The sequence below is a fragment of the Notamacropus eugenii genome, chromosome 3, assembly GCF_028372415.1.
Source record: "Notamacropus eugenii isolate mMacEug1 chromosome 3, mMacEug1.pri_v2, whole genome shotgun sequence".
Lineage (NCBI taxonomy): Eukaryota > Metazoa > Chordata > Mammalia > Diprotodontia > Macropodidae > Notamacropus > Notamacropus eugenii.
This window is the reverse complement of record NC_092874.1, coordinates 5160464-5182667: the sequence shown is the minus strand read 5'-3', so window position 1 is coordinate 5182667 and position 22204 is coordinate 5160464. Positions and strand designations below refer to the sequence as shown.

At 46.4% G+C, this 22204-nt stretch overlaps 1 protein-coding gene across 1 annotated transcript in view; it reads left to right on the top strand.

The window, feature by feature from the left end:
* The window catches only part of THSD7A (thrombospondin type 1 domain containing 7A), a 357822-nt gene that overhangs the window by 314776 nt on the left and 20842 nt on the right, over positions 1–22204 (top strand). Inside the window, exons 14-20 of the mRNA XM_072650795.1 lie at positions 4402–4580; positions 6953–6958; positions 8724–8857; positions 11383–11536; positions 15276–15417; positions 17521–17636; positions 21966–22083. Of these exons, the coding sequence (XP_072506896.1) occupies positions 4402–4580; positions 6953–6958; positions 8724–8857; positions 11383–11536; positions 15276–15417; positions 17521–17636; positions 21966–22083 (849 nt within the window). The remainder of the gene's footprint in view (positions 1–4401; positions 4581–6952; positions 6959–8723; positions 8858–11382; positions 11537–15275; positions 15418–17520; positions 17637–21965; positions 22084–22204) is intronic.

Below are 22204 nucleotides of genomic sequence, written 5' to 3'. Positions count from 1 at the left end.
TCAGCCTCGACTACATCCTGTGGTTCTCCTTCAGGAGCTGGGTCTGAGGAAAAGTAGACACTGAGACATCTGTCCCTGGGAGACCACAGAACCCCTCCAGTGGAGAGTTAATTTCAAAAACTGAGCAAACCACATTTGTTGATCCATTCCCAAGAGAGGAGGGAGGTTGGAATAATTCACTTTGTTTCTTAACATCCACATACACAGATATGCAGTCTGTCATGTCCAAGCGGTAAATAAATGTGCAGATGAGAACCTGTAATGCTAACACTCCCCAACTCATCTTCATTGTTGCAGAGGGGAGCCCCCTTCATGAAATCTCAGCTCCAGCTAAGGGGCAGCCACCATAGGCCCATGGGGTCAGTTGTGGGTGTGAGCTTGTCCCTGTTCATAGATGAGGAGACTGTGGCTTACAGAGATCCTGGGTGTTGCTCAGGGCAATACAGCTAGGATGTGTCTCCTGACCCCAAGGCTGGTGATCTATCCACTGAACCACACTGCCTCTCATTTGAATTGGCCTCAGTGTATCACAATGAAACTGTTTCCTTAGGCCTGGGATAGTCCTAGATAAATAACTGGTGAAAGTGTGTATTTTCTTGTGCAAATAAATCACACAAATCTGAAGAGCTCTTTCTTAAATAGTGTTTTTCCTAGGTTTTGATGGTAATGCCCTCCACTCAAGCAGATAGAAGCACTCCATACCCCCATCTCCCATCCCCACCCCCATCTACCTGTCCAGGGTGGCTTTTGTGCATCCACAGGGGATCTACATATCATCCTGGGAACGATAGTTGAGGGTCTGAATATTTGGTAGACCCTGGGGCTGCAGATGGGTCGTGTCTCTGCTGTCCCTCATTGACCCTGCATGGCCATGACATCTCCTGTTCCCATCATACTCCTATTCAATGAGCCTTTATTCTGCTTCTTAGGAACGTCATGATCAGTGCCGTGTCTTCCCAGACATTTCCTTGATTTCCCAGAGGGCCTTGGGGTCACATACTAGGAGAACAAGGCAGGTGCCTCTCTTTCTTAAAAGATACCATTGTGAAGATCTCAAGACTACCTGACTCTTTTCATTTGTTAACAGTAAGACTTGGGGCAAATATCTTAATTGTATTATCACAGTGCACAGCTGGCCAAGTTGCTGGACTGAAAATGCCTGAATCTTAAAGAATATTCTGTATATATCTTAAGAGAAGCAACATGAGGTTGTGTTCGTTTGGGGAGAGCCCAGGCAGGCAGATGCAGACAGAGTGGGATGCTGCTTCTCAATTCCCTTCTTTGTGCTTATGATAAGCATTTGCTTCAGTTCCAATTCTGGGCTCAGGATGTTTCATTTCTACGATTAATGCAGATGTTTTAGATAAAGTGACCCATAATCTCCCCCATGCTGCCACTGGTCAAACAGCCTGGCGGAGCCTGTCTGCCTTAAATGAATGTTTTAATCTTCCCTTCCACCAGCATGGTTGTATCGTTCAACCAGGGGCTGGAAGTTGCTTAATTTGCACATTCATAATTCATGTGAATGAGACATTGGACAGATCTCAAAGGCACAATGTCCTCTGAGTGCCTCCTCTACCTGAGTCTGATTCAGGGGGTAGTTAGGATCCTATGAAGGTAAAAGCTGCTGTGTGAAGAGGTGTGAGACAAAGAGAACCAGCTCCAAGGTAGACCAAGCTCTGGACTAAAATCCCTTGGGGCTCTGGTCTGCACCCTGATCACAAGTCACCCCTTTTCTCTGATCCCGCCCCAGACAACTCCTGCTACTATCTTTGACCTTAAAAATCTTGCAGCATTTCTGTAGCTTTGAAGGGTCATCAGAGGCTCTCAGTCCAACACCTACTTTATGATAATAATAATTAATAATAATAGTAACTAGTATTTGTATAACCCTTCAAAGTTTGCAAAGTGCTTCACCAATGTGTTCTCATTTTATCCTCACAACAACCCTGTGAGCTAGATCCTATTATTATCATCCCCATTTTACAGATGAATAACCCGAGGCAAAGAGCAACTAAGTGACTATCTGACAAGTCGCTTAACAGAGCTGGAAGAAAGTGTAAAATGTAGAGTAGCAAAAGTGAGAGACACTTGTTTGGTCATTTCCAAATCCCTTATTTTATTCACATATGACAGAAAATAAGAACTGCAAAAAGGAAATTACCCAAGATTATACAAGTAGTAAGTGTCAGAATAAAGAAAAAAAAAACCAAGAGTCAGTATCCTTTCCTTGCCTTAGGATGCCTCTCTTTAATATTCCTTCCCTAGGAGACCTTAGCTTCCTTATCTGTCAAATGGGAATAAAACCAGCTCCCCTCCTCCCTCCTAGGTTTGCTGGAGATGGGGCGGGGGGGAGACACCAAATGGGATAATAGCAGTAGGTTATGATGTTTCAGTCACTCAGCGTGGAATCAAGGGACATGGGTTTGGATTCTAGTTTTGCTAAGTGCTACTGACACAAAGCTGGAAGAGACAGCTAGCACACTGGAGGAGACAGTAAGGATGAGAGGCTGAAGCCCCTGGCTGAATCTAAGAAGATAAAATTCAGCAAGGATAAATGGAAAGTACAAGTACCAGAAATCAACATCCTGAGTCCAAGATGGGGCAGCAAGGCTAGAAAGCAGTGGTGTTGAAAAAGAGTTGAGGGTTCTAGGGAGCTACAAGTTCAAAGATTTATCAGTATGATATGGTGGCCAAAAAAAAAAAAAAAAAAGCTAATGGACTTTGACCTTCATTAAGGGGGGCAGGGCTTCCAGAGTCAGGATAGGGATGGTCCTTCCCAGGATGCTCTGCTCTGCTCTCACCAGATCTCATCTAGGAGATTATGCCTCAGGGATGAGCAACACTGGCTAAGGATGATGGATAGCTGCACAGTGTCCAAAGGATGATGAAGGTCCGTGGGTCCAGGACACCAGAGAGGTTGAAGGAACTGGAGGTGTTTACCCTGAGAAAATGGGACTAAGAGGAAACGGGAAGTCTATCGGCAAGTGCTTGAAGGGCTGGCACTGGAGAAAGGATTAGACTTTCTCTATTCAGCCCCAGGGGAACAAACTAAGATCCTTAGGTGTGTGTAAAGGCTGGATGACTAGCCCTAAGAGCCATCCCCAGGTGGAACCAGTTGTCTCCAGCGGTGGTGGGCTTCTTTTCTCAGGGGTCTGGCATGTGGTTGGTTGGTCGTTCTCGAAGAGGACCACAATGACATCACCATGATAAAGTGAAGTTTCAGTATGTGTTACAGTGGCTAGTCAGACCATTACGAGCTTGGAATGCTCTACCACAGGTTGGGTACAGATAACCCGTGTGAATATTTGGGCTACTCTGGCACATAGCCAACATCAGAGTGGGGATCCTGTTTGTGGATGGGTTGGACTCCCCAGCCAATGAAGTACATTTGGATTCTGAAATTCTGTGATTCTAGGACACTTCCGTGTGACCTCAAGCAGGCCATTTTATTTCTCTGAGCCCGGGCTTCACTATCTATCAAATAAGAGAATTGCACCAGATTCTCTCTAAAGTCCCTTCAGGCCCTAAAGTTATCATCCTAAAGACAGCTGGCCTCAATCAGAAAAGACCTGAATTCAAATCTTGCCTCTAATATCTGGGAGCAGTATGACTCTGGATTAAGCCACTTCACCTTCTGGTGCCTCAGTTTCCTCATCAGTTAAATATGAATAATAATGCCAGTAGCACTGATACAATTGGGTTATTGTGAGGCTGGACTGGGAGAAGGCTCCTCAAGGGTTTTGTTCTCCTTCAAGCATTACGTAGATATCATCAATTCCCATCACTCCTCCTGTGATTAATGAGAATTGTGTGCGTGCGTGGACAGGTCGCCAGCACGAAAAACATGGCAGACAGCATCACCCTTAACTGACTTTGCCTTGCTCTTTCTTACATCTTGGCTATCTAGGGAGAGCACACCAAAGGTGCTAGGCTGGGTGAGTCTGTGTGGGTGGTGATTGGCATCCGTCACATCTTGTCTTGAAGAAGCCTGGGGCCTGGATATACCCACCCTGGACTTGGGTGACATGCCCTGATGAGATTTCAGAGTCAGATGGGCAGCACACTTTGAGTCTAAAACATCTCACTCCAGCAGCTTGAGAATAAGGTGGCAGGGGACAGGTTATTGTCAGGTAAATGGGAACTGTCAGAAAGTCAAAGACACTGGAACTTGGTGAGCACAAATCCTCAGCAGACAGTAGACGCTCATCTGTTATTTTAACACTGTCTCTGCAGGGTGGTGCCATTTTCCTGTAGACTTTAATTTGAGGTTAAGAATGATGAAATCTCTGCTTTCCATGTTCCTGACCCCTTTACATGAAAGAGAACTGTAGGCGCTAGTCAGAAACTGTCAAGCTGAATAGATAAGGTTCTGTGTGTGTTTCCTCTCTCTCTGCTTAGGGTACATTGAGGAAGCCTGCATCATCCCCTGCCCCTCAGACTGCAAACTCAGCGAATGGTCCAACTGGTCTCGTTGCAGTAAGTCCTGTGGCAGCGGAGTCAAGGTTCGCTCCAAATGGCTTCGAGAGAAGCCATACAATGGAGGCCGCCCCTGCCCTAAGCTGGACCATGTGAACCAGGTATGTGCACCCCAGCTGGGCTTTTATGTGGCTGCTCACAGTCCAACTGGACCTCTGTAGAAAATGGAAGTGAGGAAATAGCAGCCCCCCTCCTTAGCTGACTGTCAACATGGTCTGGAACTAGTTAAAAATATCACAATGGTTATTTGAGACGCTTTTGACAATTGTACAGGATGGGACAGTCTAATCTTTCAAGTGTCCCTTGAGTCGTGGTCCCACAGATAGGTCCTGGGGCATCTCCTCCTCTCCTTCCAGGGATACTCTCAGCCTCTTAATGGCATTAAATCAAGGGGAAGTGATGCACATGATGCGGGGAGACATTCTTTTCCAAAGGGATTGAAGGGAAGAGGAGAGGGAACCCCACCACACACACACACACACACACACACACACACACACACACACACACACACACACACACACACACACACACACACACACACACACACACACACACACACACACACTCCTCACTGCTTCATCCACTCTAACTCAGTCCTTATTCTCAGAGGTCTCTAACCCTAGGCGAGAATCCAGTTGGTTTGGAGGTGCAGCTCTGCTGCCATCTACTGGTAGCTAACGTAATTTCTGACAGGCATCCGGCTCCTTTCTAAGATCTTTGTGGGGGGGCTAATAAAGCTGATTGAGGCGTATTGGGATAGTTCGCATAAAAGAGAGCCATTCTTCCCTAAAGTCCTGGCTCAGAGCATCAGTCCCAAGCAGGGTGACCAAGAGGGATCCTCAGTGCAGTGAGAGAGACCCTGGGTCTATCCCAAGAATCACCATGGCTCCTGACATCTTCAGCCTCCAAAGTCCCTCAGATTATCCTCACGGCAAGGCCAGCCTCTCAACAGGAGGACTGAGTTGGGTTAACCGTGTGTGTTTGTGCGTGTGTGTGTGTGTGTGTGTGTGTGTGTGTGTTAGTGATTGTGTCTGTTTGTGTGCACACACACATAGACGGACACATAAAGGCCACGTGTGGAAAGGCAGCACAGATAGCCCAGCTACAAACTGAAAATAAGAGATTTGGCATCAGAAGTACTGAATTTGAATCCCAGTTCTGTTACTCCCCAAGTGACTCTGGGTTGCTCATTTAATGCTTTCAGCCTTATCAGTAAATTGAAGAGGTCTTACTAGTGGACCCCAGGGGTCCCTGGCAGTTTTAAGTCTTCAATCTTCAGGCTTTTAAGAGCTTTGCTCCACTATCCCATGGCACACTTGCTCTGGAAAGTTGCCCAGCCCATCCATCCCTCCTTGCTTGGGGTCCAGCTGCTGTATGACTCCTGGCCAGACACATATTTTAAATGCAATATTGATGAATTGAGATCCCAGCTCATCAAGAGACTGGCCATGGTCAAGGAAGATACACTGAGAAAATAACAGTTGTTAGAACATCCAATATTGTTGACAGTTGCTAGAACAGTCCTCCCCCAACAAAATACATAAAAAGGTTTTTTTGCAAAATCAGAAGAGACTTGGAGAATTGATTGGTAAAGCATCTTGAAAATGGTTTTTTGAAGTCATCTGCAAAGATCTGCCTTCCCTCTGCCTTGCCATTTATAATTGCTAATGATACTTTTGTACCAAAATTACATATTCCTCAGGAAACTACTCTGAGGCTTACTTTGCTGGGAAATGCTCTGTGTGGAGCCTGGTTTCCCGCTCAGGCAGCAGATTCTCATTTCCTGAGTCTGAATGAATCCCATCCTTGGACTGGCCAACAGCACAAACTGAACCTGCAGGTCATGGCGGAGATTTCTAGTGATCACTCACCACCCTTGCCTTGTGCTGAGCCTTTGGCTTGGCTCCCAGGCTGCTCTATTTCCATCTTCCAGGGGCCAGTCTCCCTCTTTGATGACCCTCCTCATGGGACCCTGACTCCTTGGGGAGCCAGGAGTAGAACTGACTTTGGAGCAAGCATTGGGTTCTGTCCTCCAAAGCACAGGCCGGAGTGCTTGTTGTTGACAAAGCAACACCATCCCCAGGCTGTTTAATGCATCTTGCAAGGCTGGCTGTGTAGGAGAGTGTGAGACTGGCAGTCAAGTACAAATTCCATCTTTAACACTTTCTGAATCAGGGAGAGATAATTCACACATGGCTAAGAGAATTAAGAAGAGGAGCAGGAAGCCCACTCTCTCAGGCAAACTACTTTGCCCCTCTGGGTCTGTCTTCTCATCTCTAAAATGGGGATAACATGACTTACAACGTCTAGTAGGGCTGTGGTGAGGCTCAGATCAGACACTACATGAAAGTCACAGAAAAGGAAGAGGTCATCGTTACATTGGACTCTACTCCCCTAATACAGCTCCTTCACTGACATGTCTCTCTGTCTCTGATTTTTCTCCTTTCGCTGAACAACGTCTTCTCCCCAGGCTCAGGTAAGACACTCTGGAGCAGGGATCTGACCGCTGCCTGTTCCATTCCCCCTTTCTGAGTCTTGGCATGTTTGTCCTGGTGCTGTGCTCTTTCCTTTCTGTCTTGGGGTGTGAGTGGGGGGCAGGCTGGTGACATTAACCCCAGGGCTGGGGAAGAAACTAAAAGCCACCTCAGTCATTCCTGACCTCAGCCCACCTGTGCCTCCACACTCCTTCTGGAGAAGAACGGAGTGTGAGGGGATCCTGAGTAATCTGGCCCCAATCAGAGGTGGGTCAGGAAGCAGAATGAGGCACTCATTCCATCCTCCCTTCCCCTCAAGCCCAGCACAAACAGCTCTCTGTCTTCCATGTTTTCTTTCATCTGACTGGGGACCCAGCCTTTAAAGTGAATAATATCATGTTCTGGTCTAAAAGGTTAGGTGGGAGATCCAGAGACTCCAGGATACCAGCTCAAGGTTGCGGATGGGGAGGTTGGGGGAGGGGAGCAACATGGGAAACACGCACTCGCACTCGGGCAAGGGCTGGGAAAATTGCCAGTTTGGAGTGGGGGGAATAGTGTGAGGGGTGGGGCAGGGAAGGAGCTTGCCTCATTACGCTGAAGGACGGAGGCGCTGCCAAGCCCTCAGAATTCAATATCCTCTGAATTTGGCGCCCTGAACAAGGCTCTGTTTGCCCCACCCTGGTTCTGTCTCCACTGAGCTCTGTCTGGCTAGTCAGTGGAGTCACAACCACATTCTACTCTTGGATTTTGGTCTTCAAATGGGCACAAAAATGAACCTTTAAAAGGCTTTTGCTTGTATTTTTCACTAGTAATATTGCCATGTCAACAAGAACCTCCCCCAAAGGACCAGAGCCTCCACACACACCACGTTGTATGAGGCTACCCATGTGGCTCAGACCCAGCATTTCCTGTCTCGGGGTCCGTTTTGTTGCAGGGGATTCTGGGACCATTTGCATTTCCTGCTCACTGTTCCCTTTAGTAAGCGTAGGGTTCAAGCCTTCAATTCCCAGAGGACAGCGATGGACACCCAGTGCGGGCAGGCAACGGCACCGACGCCTTGGATGCTGGGACAGGGTGCTGGTGCAGCCAGGAAACTGAGGCAGGCAACGCAACCTTCCTACCACCTGAGGGAAAGTAGGGGAGGAAGTTTGCCTCCCCCCACCTTGCCTTGCCTTCTGGTGGAGAGGGGAAAACTCCTTAGCCCTCATTGCCTCAAGGTCCAACAGCTCCGCTGAGCTGAAGAGAGGACTCCCTTGGAAGCCGGAAGAAGCCGGAATGCCAGCCCTCTAGGGACAGCATCATTAGGCCTTCGCCGTTTAGCTTAGCAGAGGTTGGTCGGCTCAGAACCAAAGCCTGGTTGTGGCCCAGATGTGGAAAGAGTATGAGGCAAACCCTCTGTCAGCAAACGTGATAATTCCATGCACACCCCGAGCTGGTAACACAGATCCATCCCAGCTACACAGAACCACATCGCCCCCCCACCCCTGCATTGGCCTCATGGAGGGAGGGGGACAGGGTGCTCTCTCTCCGCTCCTCTCTGTCTCTGTCTCTGTGTTCCCCTATCTCTGTCTCTCGCTGCGCGTCTCTGTCGCTGGCTCTCTGTTTCTCTCTCCCCTCTTCTCTCTCCTTCCCTCCTTAGCTGCTTCATCCCTCGTTTACAGGCATCCCCTGTTGCTCTCAGAAATCCCATCCCAGCTGCAGCTCCCTGCTCACTCACCCTGGGGAAGCCGGGGAAGCCCCACTCACTGAACTTCCCCTGTGTTCCAGGTGTATGAGGTTGTTCCCTGTCACAGTGACTGCAGCCAGTATATATGGGTCAGTGAGCCCTGGAGCATCTGCAAGGTGACTGTGGTGAACATGAGGGACAACTGTGGAGAAGGGGTACAGACCCGGAAAGTGAGGTAAAGCCCTTGGCAAAGGATTCTCTCCCAGCATGCAGCCCCCACTGCCCCACCAGATCTTCCTTTGGGGGCTAGGGTTCCAGGGACTCTGAGAGCATCTACCTGTGACTGTGAGGAGCTCTCTGTCCTTGACAGAGGGGTGAGAATAGGACCGTGACAGGTCAGATCGTGGGCACCATTGGATGTGTGTATCTGATCAGGGACAGTGTCAGCAGAGTGGCTGAAGGTCGTGGGCAAGGCGACAGGGCCATATTCTCTTTGGTCCTCCTCTGATGTGGCAGTTACCCTTGCTCATGGAGCATTAATCTGGGCAGCTCACACAAAAGTGGCAGATGGATGGCCCTGCTGCCCAAGGCCAGCCCCACCGATTTTGGAGAGGCAGATGGCTGGCTCTGCAGGTTGAAGCTGGGAGCCACAGCAGCTCACGTTGAGTGTGGAGGGTGTCCCCAGAGTGAGTAACCACAAACTGTGGGGCTTGTAAAACACCAAAGGGACTAAGGAAGTTGACAGGATCGAGGAACTGGAGGGACAACAACCTCAGAGGCTGTATCCTTCCTCCCCCCCCCCCCCTCCACGGCATTTTTCCATTGAGGAAGTGGAGGCACAGGGAGATGGAGTGACTTGCTCAGGGTCACATAGAAAATAAGCTTAGACGTAAGATTCTGATCCAGTCCAGAGCAGTCTCTACTGTATCCCTTTAATCCTCTTTCTTCTCAGTCTATCCTCAGTATGGAAACTTATTCATCACAAACCATTGAATCATAAGATTTTGCATATTCAATCATGAATCAAACAAGATCACATATCTCATGCAATCAACCTGCCTTGAAGTGCCGTGTGCCCTCTGAGGAACAGGGGACAAGGCACTGAACAGGGTCTCTGGTATAGTCTACTTTCCCAGAAGGGGCAGCTAGGTGGTGCGGTGGATAGAGCACCAGTGCAGGAGTCAGGAGGACCTGAGTTCAAATCTCACCTCAGACACTTGACACTCACTAGCTGTGTGACCTTGGGCAAGTCACTTAACCCCAATTGCCTCATCCTGGGTCATCTCTAGTCATCCTGATGAATATCTGGTGACTAGATTCAGATGGCTCTGGAGGAGAAGTGAAGCTGGTTACCTGCACAGTCCTCCCTCACTCAAAACAAAGTTAAGTGCAAGTCATGTCATCATTTCTCTGATGGCATGGTCTTCTTCGGCAATGAAGGACGAACATATGCATTCCCAGAATCACTCAGTGTCAACAGGAAACCTCTCTAAGTTCCCTCGATGGGAGTTTGAAGGGCATGGACTGCTGAGAATTGTCATCAGATCCATATTGAGTAGGAGGGCATACTGGGTAGTAGGTAACCTGGGCCCAGTCCTTTTCCCACCACTGGATTTTGGTGATGCCCTGGAGCACTTGGGAGTTTAGAAGGGTCATTCTTCCTGTCCAGTGTTTGTACACCATTGCCCAAACAGTGCTGGGGCAGCTCGATGGCCCAGCTGATAGAGCACAGAATCTGGAGTCATGGGGACCCAAGTTCAAATCTAGCTTCAGAGGCTTATAAGCTGTGTGACCCTGGGCAAGTCACTTCTCTGTCTCAGTCTTCTCATCTGCACAGTGGGGATGGTGATAGCACCTACCTCCCAGAATAATTGTGAAGATCACATGAAATCACATCTATAGAGTGCTTTGCAAACTTTAAAGTTCCATCTAAATGCAATCAGTATTGATCATTATCATTACTGTACTTGGAGTTCTAATTCCAGCACTTCTTCCTGAGTGCTATGTGACCTTGGATAAGTAAACTCACCTCTTGGGACCTCAGTTTCTCCATCTACAAAATGGGAATGAGTGTGAGCAGGGTGACTCTTGAGGTCCCTTCTCCCCCTGACTTCTCTGGTCTTCTGACCACTAGCAGCCCAGGGCAGGCACATTGACTAGTTTGCTATGAATAGTTCTGAGAATGGCAGATGGACTCATGGGAAGATAATGTGATATCTAACTTTAAATACTCATATTTAAACCCATATGTATATCTATGCACATACATGTGTGTGTGTCTGTCTTGCACAGACTTGTTTATGCACGGTGGGTTTTAAGTAAACAGTGGGCCACTTATCTGGGCCCAGACTATGAAGGCCAAAGAGAAGAGCTTGTCCTGGGGCAATGGGGAACCATTGAAAGTGGGTGAGTAGGGGGTGAATCGATCAGAGGGCCCTTGAGAAAGATGACTTTGTCAACCAAACAAAGGATGGACTGAAGGGGCAGGGACACCACCTACTGCGACAGTCGTGCAGGTGAGTGCTGAGGAGACCCTCACTTGGCTCTGCTGGGTGAGTGGAGAGAAGGGCCCAAATTCCAGAACTGGGGTCGATGGAGGAGGAGACAGTCAACCAGGAAGCCCGGTTTAGCTGGTGCCTATTGCATGCTGGACACAGTCTTTTGGAGCTGAGGAAATGTGAGGGCTTGTGGCATGATGGATGTGAGGAGCAGCTTACTGAGAGGCCACCTTGATTTACTCACGTGTGACTTTCCTCCTAGATGCATGCAGAACACAGCCGATGGCCCCTTTGAGCCAGTGGAGGACTATCTCTGTGACCCTGAGGAGATGCCCCTGGGTTCTCGAGAGTGCAAATTGCCCTGCCCAGAGGACTGTGTTACATCGGAGTGGGGCCCTTGGAGCAGGTGCTCCCTGGTAAGGGGGCCCTTGGCCCCAATTCTATCAGGTTCTCATAGCCCCTATGTGCCCCTGCCTAATCCTGGGTAAAGAGAAGATGACTTGTGGCTGCACAGGTAGGTACAGGCACAGATCATAAATGCAGGGAACAGGAGGAACTGGGGTTCCTCATTCATCCACAGGATACAGTTCTTCCCCCTAATACCAACAGCAAGCTTCCCTGTGCCTAGACACACAGTCACACAGTTCTTCCCCCAATGTGTCCTACCACCTGCCCTCCCTCCCAAGACAGGGCCAATAGGGTCGCTCCCACCTTCTTTTGAACAGTGTAGACCTGTCTGCAGGTACTTGGCAGGTTAAGAATTGTGTGACAGTGAAAGGAAATCTCTTCAGGCAGGTGGGAGGACAAACAAAGGACATAACACTGTCATGAGGCTGCTCTTATCAGCTTCGCATCCAATTCCTTCCCGGTAGATGGTGGGTCTGCTCCGCCTGACAGCTGGTGTCCTAAGTGAGAACATTAGTGTTTAGAATGTGGCAATGGGAAAGAAACAGACCCAAGGAGTACAGGGACTCAGGAAACCTTCTCATGTGCTAACTCTAGGCCTTTGTTGGTGCCTGCAAACCAACCAAGAATTTCAGTCACACAGCCTGGAAGATTTCAGGAGACTGCAGGGTCTTTCCCACAGAATCCCAGCAATGAGATCTTCCCAACAGAATTGGTTTGTGTTCTAGGAAGTGTAGCTTACAGTCTGGTGCTTCCAAAGGATGCCTGCTTCAAAACTATAGAGAAATGTGAAACTGATGTATAATTGAGGAGACTAAATGGTCTGATGTGGAAAACGGATGATAAGATTTCTCACCAGTGCATCTTTGTTGTTCAGCCATTTCAGGTGTGTCCAACTCTCCTTGCCCCCATCTGAGATTTTCTTGGCAAAGATACTGGAATGGTTTGCCATTTTCTTCTCCAGATCATTTTACAGATGAGGAAACTGAGGCAAATGGGAATAAATGACTTACCCATGGTCACACAGCTAATAAATGTTTGAGGCCAGATTTGAACTCCCTAACCTCAGGTCTCATGCTCTATCCACTGCAGCACCTAGCTGCCCTAGTGCATGTTTACCTAGAAGGAAAATCTATTTCACATCCCCAGATTTTAAAAGTGCTGGAGGAGGTAAAGGAAATAGTTTGGGTACATAAGAGAATGAGAGATGGAAGTAACACTGCCCCTTAATTTGTGAATAGGCCAATTCCCCTTACTATAATAGGGCTTAAAGCTGGACTGTGTTTTGAAATGTGTGTGTGAAAGAGACAGAGAGAGAGAAAGACAGAAAGAGACAGAGACACAAAGAGAAAGACAGAGAAAGACACAGAAAGAGTCAGAGAGAGAGAGAGAGAGAGCAAGAGGGAGCGAGAAACAGAGACAAAGAGAGACAGGGAGACAGAGACAGACAGAAATAGTCAGAGACAGAGAACATTTGGCTAAGAGTCGAGTTCCAAAATTGGACAAAAGTGCAGAAGGGTACAACCTTTGCACACATTTCTTCCACTAGGAAGCAAGTCTTCTCGCTCCACCCACTCTTTCCAGTCTGATTCACATCACTCTCCCTCTTGTGCGCTGACTTCCAGCTAAATTCAATTCAGTTTTATTCAGCAGCCCATTTTAAGTTCCCTCTCTGCACATACATGGTGTGAAGATGTGGAGAGTGACATTGGCCATTGCCTCTTCTCTAGAAGACATAAATGAAGGTGAAAGAATTAAATAAGTAGAGGTTTCAGAGAAAAGAAAGAGTTGAGCACAGATGACACTGAGCTGTAGGGATTCTTCCTAAGAGCCCAGCCGGGATGATCATTTTCAACAGGATTGTTTCTTGACATAGATGATTGGGCTGCCATCAGAGGGAAGTGTGCTGGTAGTGAAGAGCCTCCGTAAGGACAGGCTGCCATCATTCTAACAGGTCATCAGGGAAGCATCCTGGACCACATCATCTGTGTTTTTCTATGATCAAATGTCAGTCTCCCAAACACACTAGTCAGTTCCCATCTCTAGAAGGCTTCAAGCAAAGGCTGAATGATCCCTTGCTGGGCGCTGTAGAGGAGATCTTCAGGTACGGGTTGGACTAGATGATGACTGAGGTCTCCTCCAATGCTGAGGTCTTAAAAACTCGTGTTTGTCTTTGATCGTAGCACATACTCTTAAGTTACTCTCCAATACTCGCTTACATTGACAGGCTGGGTTTCCAGGGGATAGCTACTATTGTCCCTCAGGGATTGGGGGAATATTTTCTAATGTTCTAGCTCACAAGCCCCCACCAGAGAGGTCTCTCCTGCTCCCTCCATGATTATCAAATGATGTCAATCAATCAGAATTAATTAACTTTTAAGAAGTAGCATTTACAAAGATATTATAGTTGTTACAAATCATCTCCCTAAAAGCTTCTGATGCCTTCTCCCACCAAGACAGAGAAAATTAAGAGGAAAGTGGGTTTAGGGTCAGGCAAAATGGCTCACAGCTCCTGCTTGATAAGAGTCCTTTCCTCCCCTTCATGTGGCTCATATAATTCTTCCTAGTCATGGTATCACTTTCTGCTGGGCTCCTTGTAGAGTCTGGAAGCTGCATTTTCTCAATGCTTTTCATTTGTCTTCAGATCCCAACACTGACAATGGATCTGTCCCCAGGGATGTGGTAAAAAGCCCAAAGTCTTCAACCTCCAAAGTTCATAAGTTACTCACATGTCAAGGAGGATAAGGAGGGGGAAGGGGAGAAAGCAAACAGAATCACTCTCTCCATCCACCCTGCCCAACCAAAAATTCCTACTCAGGTGCTTAGCTAGATCACGCTCTTCTCCAGCCTTTTTTTTTGTATAGTTACTTTTTAGTCATATCTAACTTTTCTTGGCAAAGATCCTAGAGTGGTTTTCCACTTCCTTCTTCAGCTCATTTTACAGATGAGGAAATTGAGGCAAAGTTAAGTGACTTATCCAAGGTTACACACCTAGCAAGTGTCTGAGGTCAGATTTGAACTCAGGAAAATGAGTCTTCCTGACTCTAGTTACAGTACTCTAGCCACTGTGCTGCCACCTAACTGCCCTCTTCTCTTGCCTGCAAGACGTTTAAGTGATTGGGTTCCAAACTCACCTACTCCTCTATTGAAAACATACAGGTCGAAGTAGGGTTTCTTCAGCCATTACCAGTAGAACCCTGGATGGCATCAATTTACTTTATCCAATGGTTTTCACTCCTTCCAAATTGATCAAATCCTTTCCCACACCTCATTAAAGTGTCTTTAATTAATTGGTTGATGGATTGAGTCAATAGAGAAGTTTAGACCTTTACACCTAGTTCGTAACTATTTGAACCAAGAAGTCTAGGCTTTTGGAAATGATTTAAGTGTGGGTACAGAACATTCCTCTCACACTATGATGAGTGATTTTCAGAATGAATTCAATTGTGGCTGAATGCAGTCTGCAGCATCTGATGGGAAGGACCCACGAGCAGAGGAGACTGAATTCTTAGAGCTGGAAGGCATCTAAGAAATCACCTAAGTCAACACTTTCATTTTACAGATGAGGAAACTGAGGCCCAGAGAGGCAGAATGATGTGCTCAAGGTCACAGGGCTTGATAGTTGTTAGGAGGAGTTGGGACTAGAACCCAGGGTCCTAATACTACAAACAGTGCCTTTCCCAGGGCATCTCACTGCACAATTCTAAGTGGGAAGTCATGGTGCTCAGACCTTCTCTTCTTCTCTCCAAGCCCTGCAATCAAAGCGCATTCCGGGAAAGGTTGGCGGATCCACTCAGGCAGGCAGATGAGGGGAAACCCTGCCCCGACACCATCGAGAAAGAGCCATGCATCCTAAATAGAAACTGCTTCCACTATGACTACAATGTGACAGGTGAGTGGGAAGGTGTCCATGATGAAATCAATGTCTGTGAATGGACTGCATCATCCTGGAAGGGGGCTAGCCAGAAGCACTTGTAGAGCCAAGTACCTACAAGGCCTTGCTAAAGGAAAGCAATGCTCTCTGGGAAAGTGTCTGTAAGGACTGATGCACTTTCTGTGCATTACATGAAGCTCAATTAGTTGATATGAATACAGGGCTTTGAAAACAACATCACCACCTCTAACTCTGAAAATACCTTAACTCTGATGATCAAGATGCTCTGCCTCCTACTAGGGAAGGCTCAGAAAAGGAAGCAACCTTTGTGCCAGACTGGTCCCATGAGATCTATAGGACCCTCTGTTTTTGCTCACCCTAGATTCAGCTCCTGGCTATAGTGAGCATGGTAGTCATGCAACCTGGGGCATCAGGAAACTGCCTGTTTCTGAGAGTAAAAGGGAAGGGTACCTTGTGAAACCATGGTAGAGAACAGAGAGGAGTGATCCAGAAGGAATCACTGAAATTCAATTCAATCCGGAGTTGTATCAGAGGAAAAGGATTTGAATCCTGGCTTAGTTGCTATGATCTTGGGCCAATCAGTCTGTCTGAATCTCAGTTTCCTCATCTGTAAAATGATAGGGAGGGGCACCCTGAATAGGTTCCAAAAGACCTGAGTTTATGTCCTCCCTCTAACTCATGCTGATGGTGATACTCTTGTAAGTTACTTAGCCCAGGGCCTTCCCCCAGCAAGCAATCTAAGATTGTGATACAGGGGAGGTGTTGATCAATGCTGGGAAGAAGAAGTCTCTCCTATATACTATTGAAATTATACTATTGATATATTATTGAAATGATAGCTCTCATCTAAATAAATTAATTGCTTCATTATCGATGCTAACTTCTTATTAACATAAGGGAGCTGGATTAGATGACCTCTAAGGTCCCATCCAGCTCAAAATCGGTACAGGTATGAACACAATCTTATAAGTTTTCATAAAGACCTTATTGTGTGCCAGGCACTGGGTACAGATAAAAACAAGATAGATTACAAAATGCTTCCATTCTGTTGGGAGGTGGGAAGGAGAGCACCAAGTATGCATGTGACTTAATATGAAATATATAGAGATAAATGGGTCACATCAGCTGTCTACCAACACTTGCAGAAGGGTCTGGCTTGTCGGTTTTGCCCCAGATAACAGATTTGGGAGTGATGAATGAAAGTCGACAAGATTCACACAGGATGGGCAGGCAGGGGTGGGCTGCCATATTCCTTACATGAGGGAATAGTTACACTTCTGAGATCACAGGTCATTGTTAGTGTTTGAGAGTAGGAAGAATCACTTCTAAGCTTGAGGGCTATGCCAAAGTGGAATAGAGCTTCCTCCAGAGGGAGTGGACTCCCCTTCCCTCCAAGGCAGAGACTGGAGAACCATTTGTTGGTCCCATTGTAGGAGGGATTCTTATTGAGGAATGATTTGGGATCATTGGCTTCCAAGATCTCCTCCAAATCTGAAATCCTATGATTCTGTGATTCCTTCATTGTCTGTCTGATTTTTTAAAGGTGGATCCATAATCTTACAGTATAAGAAGTTCTCTCTGGGGAAATGCCCTGAACCAATGCAGACTTACAGGTCTAAAGAGTTGCTTAAGAGCTCTGAAAGGCAGCTAATGCACCACAGTCAGACCCTGAATCTGTGTCTTCCTGGCTCCAAAACCACCCCTCTCTCCATGTGACACTGATTCTCATTAGCTAATGAAGGCAAAGAACATCATTCTGAAAGTCCTTGTTATAAAGGAAATACTTTACCAATGACATTTGCTCTCCAGATCAATGTTCATATCATCAAACAAATGACTGTCCCTACTGAGCTGAGATAGCATCCACCCTTGGAGGTCCAGGCAGTGATAGACCTCTGCCTTTCCCATCCTTACACAAGACCCATCATGGCTGGGCCCCATACACTGGTGCTGGCTCTGGCCTTGGTGCTGGCATTATACAAACATGTGGATTGTGAGGTCCCTGGACAGTCAGGAATTAAATAGGATCTTCAGGTCACCAGAGTCTACTTAGATAACTGTTTTGAGGCCTTGTGTGCTGATGTGCTCTCCCCTCTGCAGACTGGAGCACTTGCCAGCTGAGTGAGAAGGCAGTTTGTGGGAACGGCATCAAAACGAGGATGTTGGACTGTGTTCGCAGTGATGGCAAGTCCGTCGACCTGAAATACTGTGAAGAGGTGGGTGGATACTTTTCCCTAATAACTCAGTTCATGCTGAGCCAAGTGACCTGCTCTCCACACAGTCCCTTGCTGACAGATGTTTTTCTGGATTATTCACAGACTATTAAACGCCCCTTGGAACAAGACTGTACCTGTCACCTTTGATTTCTTCCCATCATTTCCTCTAGGTTCTCTTACATGGGTTCAACAATATGCTAATGAGCCTCTTCTGAGTAAAGTGCCTGGGGATCAATCAGCAATCACAGGAATAAAAACAGTAAATCTTACTCAAGGCATTCATTGGCTTTGTAATTGGATGGGAATCGAGGGCAGTGCCTGGGACACCTGCCAGTGTCAATCATGCTCACTGTGGGTTGCTAAACATTAATCACAGGTGGTCTATAAGTATAGTTAGGTATGAGTTTCCAGTTTCTAACCTTGTGACCCTAGGTCTTCACATCTGGCCAGAACTATGTGAAACTCATCCAAGAAATGGAGTTAGCCATTGACACCAAGAAGGTATAAGCAGACATTCTCCACGTCCCCTCCTTTCTCTGGTTATAAAAGCCTTGTTTTCATCTTCAGACATGAATTTTTGAGGCAGGTGCAAACACAGCTGTTTACCTTTCTTCATTTTAATAAAGGAGTGACTTCTATATTGAATGACATCTAGACTTTACCTGCTTACAAGAACACATGCCCCACATGTCTGAGAATGTTATGATCACATTTAGAGCCAGAAAGAACCCTGAAGATCATCTATTCCAACCTATCCATCTTACAGAGAAGGAAATTGAGGCCAAGACAGGTTAAGTGATTTACCCAAGGTCACACCAGTAGTAAAGCCAGGATTTGAACCCTACCCCTCTGACTCCAAATCCAGCATGCTTTCTACCCCATCACATGAGACTATTTGTCATTTGACATTTCTAAGTGCGGAGATTATTCCAACTCCATCTGACTGAAAGAAATGGAATGACAACTTTAGAAAGAATGGCTATTAAGTCCCTAGAAGACTGGCTGATTGATAATTAAAATCCACCTCCAATACATCATCAAGGTATGAAGGTGATTCAGTCAATACGTCATTTTAGAGTGCCTGTTATGTGACAAGCAGTCAGCCAAGATTCTGAAGGGCTCTGCGGGGGCTCCCCAGCTATAGCAAGTCTTTTCAAAGCATAGGTCCGTCATCAAAAGAGTAACTGGGCTAATTTCAGGAGGCTTCTCACCAGAACATAGAATGTATTTATTTTGGCCATCACAACTCATGAAACTGTCATGTTTTCTAAGGCCTAGAGGAGGTTGTGATCGACTTTGGCAGAGACAATAGTCACCCAGATGAAATCCCAAATCCTTTAACTACTGAATGAAATGTGTAGCAATAACATTTATTTAGTGACAACCTTCTTTAAATAATGTTATTGCTGTCTTTTGTTTCTACCACACTTTTATTGCCTAGTAGTCTATCCTTCCCCCTTCGTCTGAGAGAGCCATCCCACACAACAAAGTCTTAAAAGTAGAAAAGAAAAAACAAGTTAGGAAAACCAATATATATGAGCTGTGATAGCTAAGTCAGGTAACTTTGAATTGTGCTCCTTGTATCATTGTAGCAAGGTCGGGTGGTCATCTGGGAGATGGAAATAGACAGCGCACATCCTACTTGTCTGTCAGAGCTTGTTATGAAAGATTAAACAACAGTTCAAGGGAGAACTAGCCCGCACATCTGCACATCTGCACATCTACACACACACACACCCACACACACACACACCCACACACCCACACACACACACACACACACACACACACACACACACACACACACACACACACACACACACATACACACACACACACACACTTCCCAAGCCTCAATTGCTTGCCTTCCGCAGAGTCTTGTTCTCAAGCCAACCACAGCAGCTAACTCCTGCTGTTTCTCCAGTCACCTGAAAAATGATGGGCTTAATCCCCAACATGCAGGAAAATGGAGGTTAATAGCATGCAGCATTACCTCAACATTCTGAGGGCTTTTTATACTTTAACACAACTGACACCTGAGAGTTGTTCTGTCCCATTTTTCCTTGAAGAAAGAATACATTGCAAACTTTAGAGCATTATATAAATGAATGTTATTTTTATTATTAGTAATCCTGCTTATAAGGGATTTGTTGTCTACAGAAAAAAATATATATGCAAGGGACTCGCAAACAGAAGACACATCTGCCTTAGCTCCTCACGTTTGTAAATGATGTAAGTTTCCAGGGATGAAAACAGTAACCCCATCGTGTCACCCCAGTTCAAAGAGACTCGTATAAGTTACAGACATCTTGGTCCAAAACACTTACACTCTGAGATACAATTGGAACAGAATCTTGGCCAAAACTCACGGAATCAACTTGCCATTGGGAGAAGTATTTTTTCAAAGAAATTTGCTGCTCTTAGGTAACATCATTGGAATGACTTCCAGCACCCTTTGGTAGGACTCCCCTCACGCTCTCTTTCAGCCTGTTTTCAAACAAAGGGGGTGAGTGAGCCCCTGTGGCTGCCTGACGCTGTTTATAAGCACCAGACCAACCTGCAGACTGCAGGTCTCAGAAATTTGGGCTCATCAGTTTCAACACACAAAGATGTACATTTGCTCAATATCTTTTACCTCAAGATGACATTCTCAGTTTATACCATGACTATGACCAAGTTTCTTGTCCAATGGAAAAGATAATCCTAAGATAGGCAGACTGACAAAAAATCTGAAGAAGTGGAAGCAGAAGACTCTTGCCAGGTCTTGGAGCTGCTATTAATTGCTGTGACCCTGGACAAGTCACTTAACCTCTCTGTGCCTCAGTTGTCTCATGCATAAAATGGGGATAATTTTTGCCCTGCCCACTTTACAGATGTGTTGAAAAGGGAGTGTTTTGTACACAGTAATACTAATAAGGGGCATTTCTTTAGTAATTTAAATTTTCCAGTGTTCTACATATATTATCTCACTTGAACCTCACAACCTTATGAGGAAGATGCATAAGAATTATCCCCATTTTACTGATGAGAAATTCAATGCTAGGAGAGGTTAAGTAACTTGCCCTAGGTCATACAACTAGCAAAATTTGAAGACAGCATTTGAACCCAAGGCTTTCTGACTCCACAGCTAGTGCTATCTCCCTAATACCATCCCATACCCTTTTACCATCCATCATTTAACCTCCCCCCCCACTTCAGCTCAATCCCCGTAGTTCTCTAAGATGCATTGGACAAAGGTATGTTTGGAGTCCTTGTGCATCTTTACAAGAGTGCTGTTTCTGTGTCCTCTGAGGAGTAAAGGACTAACGTAAATCCCCAGAAAGCTGCTCAGTCTCTCGTGTACCATTTCTTGACCTGCGGTGACAGTCACCAAGTGCCTGAGTTTGGGATAATGCCCAGGGCCCGATGGTACACACAGAGCTCAGAGCATCAGGCATGTGCCAATTCATCTGTGTACCATTTCATTGCTAAAGACTTATGGTGGTGTCTAATACCAAAGCAGGAAAGCCAGACTGTGTCTGCTCTAAGCAAATAAATAAACCTCGGGATCACAGGTAACAATAACCCAAAAATGGGCTGTCAACATTGTCCAGTGTGTTCACACAGATGTAGCTGTTCCCCCTGTTCCCCTGCTCTGGCTCAGCTCATTCTCAGCTGCCCATTAGTCAAAGTCACAGTGTTTGAATAACCTATTGATTTGCTTTATGCAGGACACAGAGCAATGATATCTCTACTGGCTCACTATCATTCATCAAATCTAACGCTCCCTTGACTCTCAGGGCACTGAGGTTCTCTGTCTGCAGCCACCTTGCCTCTGGTTCCCTGAGGCTGCTTATCCTCCTTCTTCTTCTATCTAGTGGGAGGAGGATGTGAGCCTCTTTACCATGCCTGGACCCCTTACCGATGTCCTCTGAGTCAAGCAACATGCACTGAAAGGTTTCACCACTACGTCATCAGAGGGAGAAAACCATGAAATCACAGAATGGGACATTGATAAGAAAAAGACAAAGAGGCAGCATCTTTCCAGAGTTGCCATAATTCCTGAAATACCTGGGAAATGCCTAGTGATCTGTATGTAGTGCAGGTTTGAAGAAGTAATTTTGCATGGTGCTCATTATCATCCCCTTCAGTCTACCCAGCAAGAAAGTCCAACAGAATTTGCCCAGGAAACCTCCCTGAATCCCCTCTCTACCTTGTGAGCACAGAAGGAAAGGGGTGTGTGTGAGGTTTTGCTCAATGTCTCTCTTTAGCCTTATCAAAGATAGGACTGTATAATAGTCAATGTGAAATACTGATCACTGATTTGTGGGACATTTGGTTTTTTTTCAGCTCAGCCTAGAGAAAACCTGGCAAATGAACATGTCCTGTGTGGTGGAATGCCCTGTCAACTGCCAGCTTTCTGATTGGTCACCCTGGTCAGAGTGCACTCAGACATGTGGCCTGACAGGTTGGTGCCCCTCAGCTGTCAGGTCTGCAGAATTGAAAGAACTCCCTTATGCAAGAAGCCCTTCTTCATCTCCTTGCTTTGGAGGCCTCAAGTTTTAGCTGGCTGGCAAGTTACACTGACT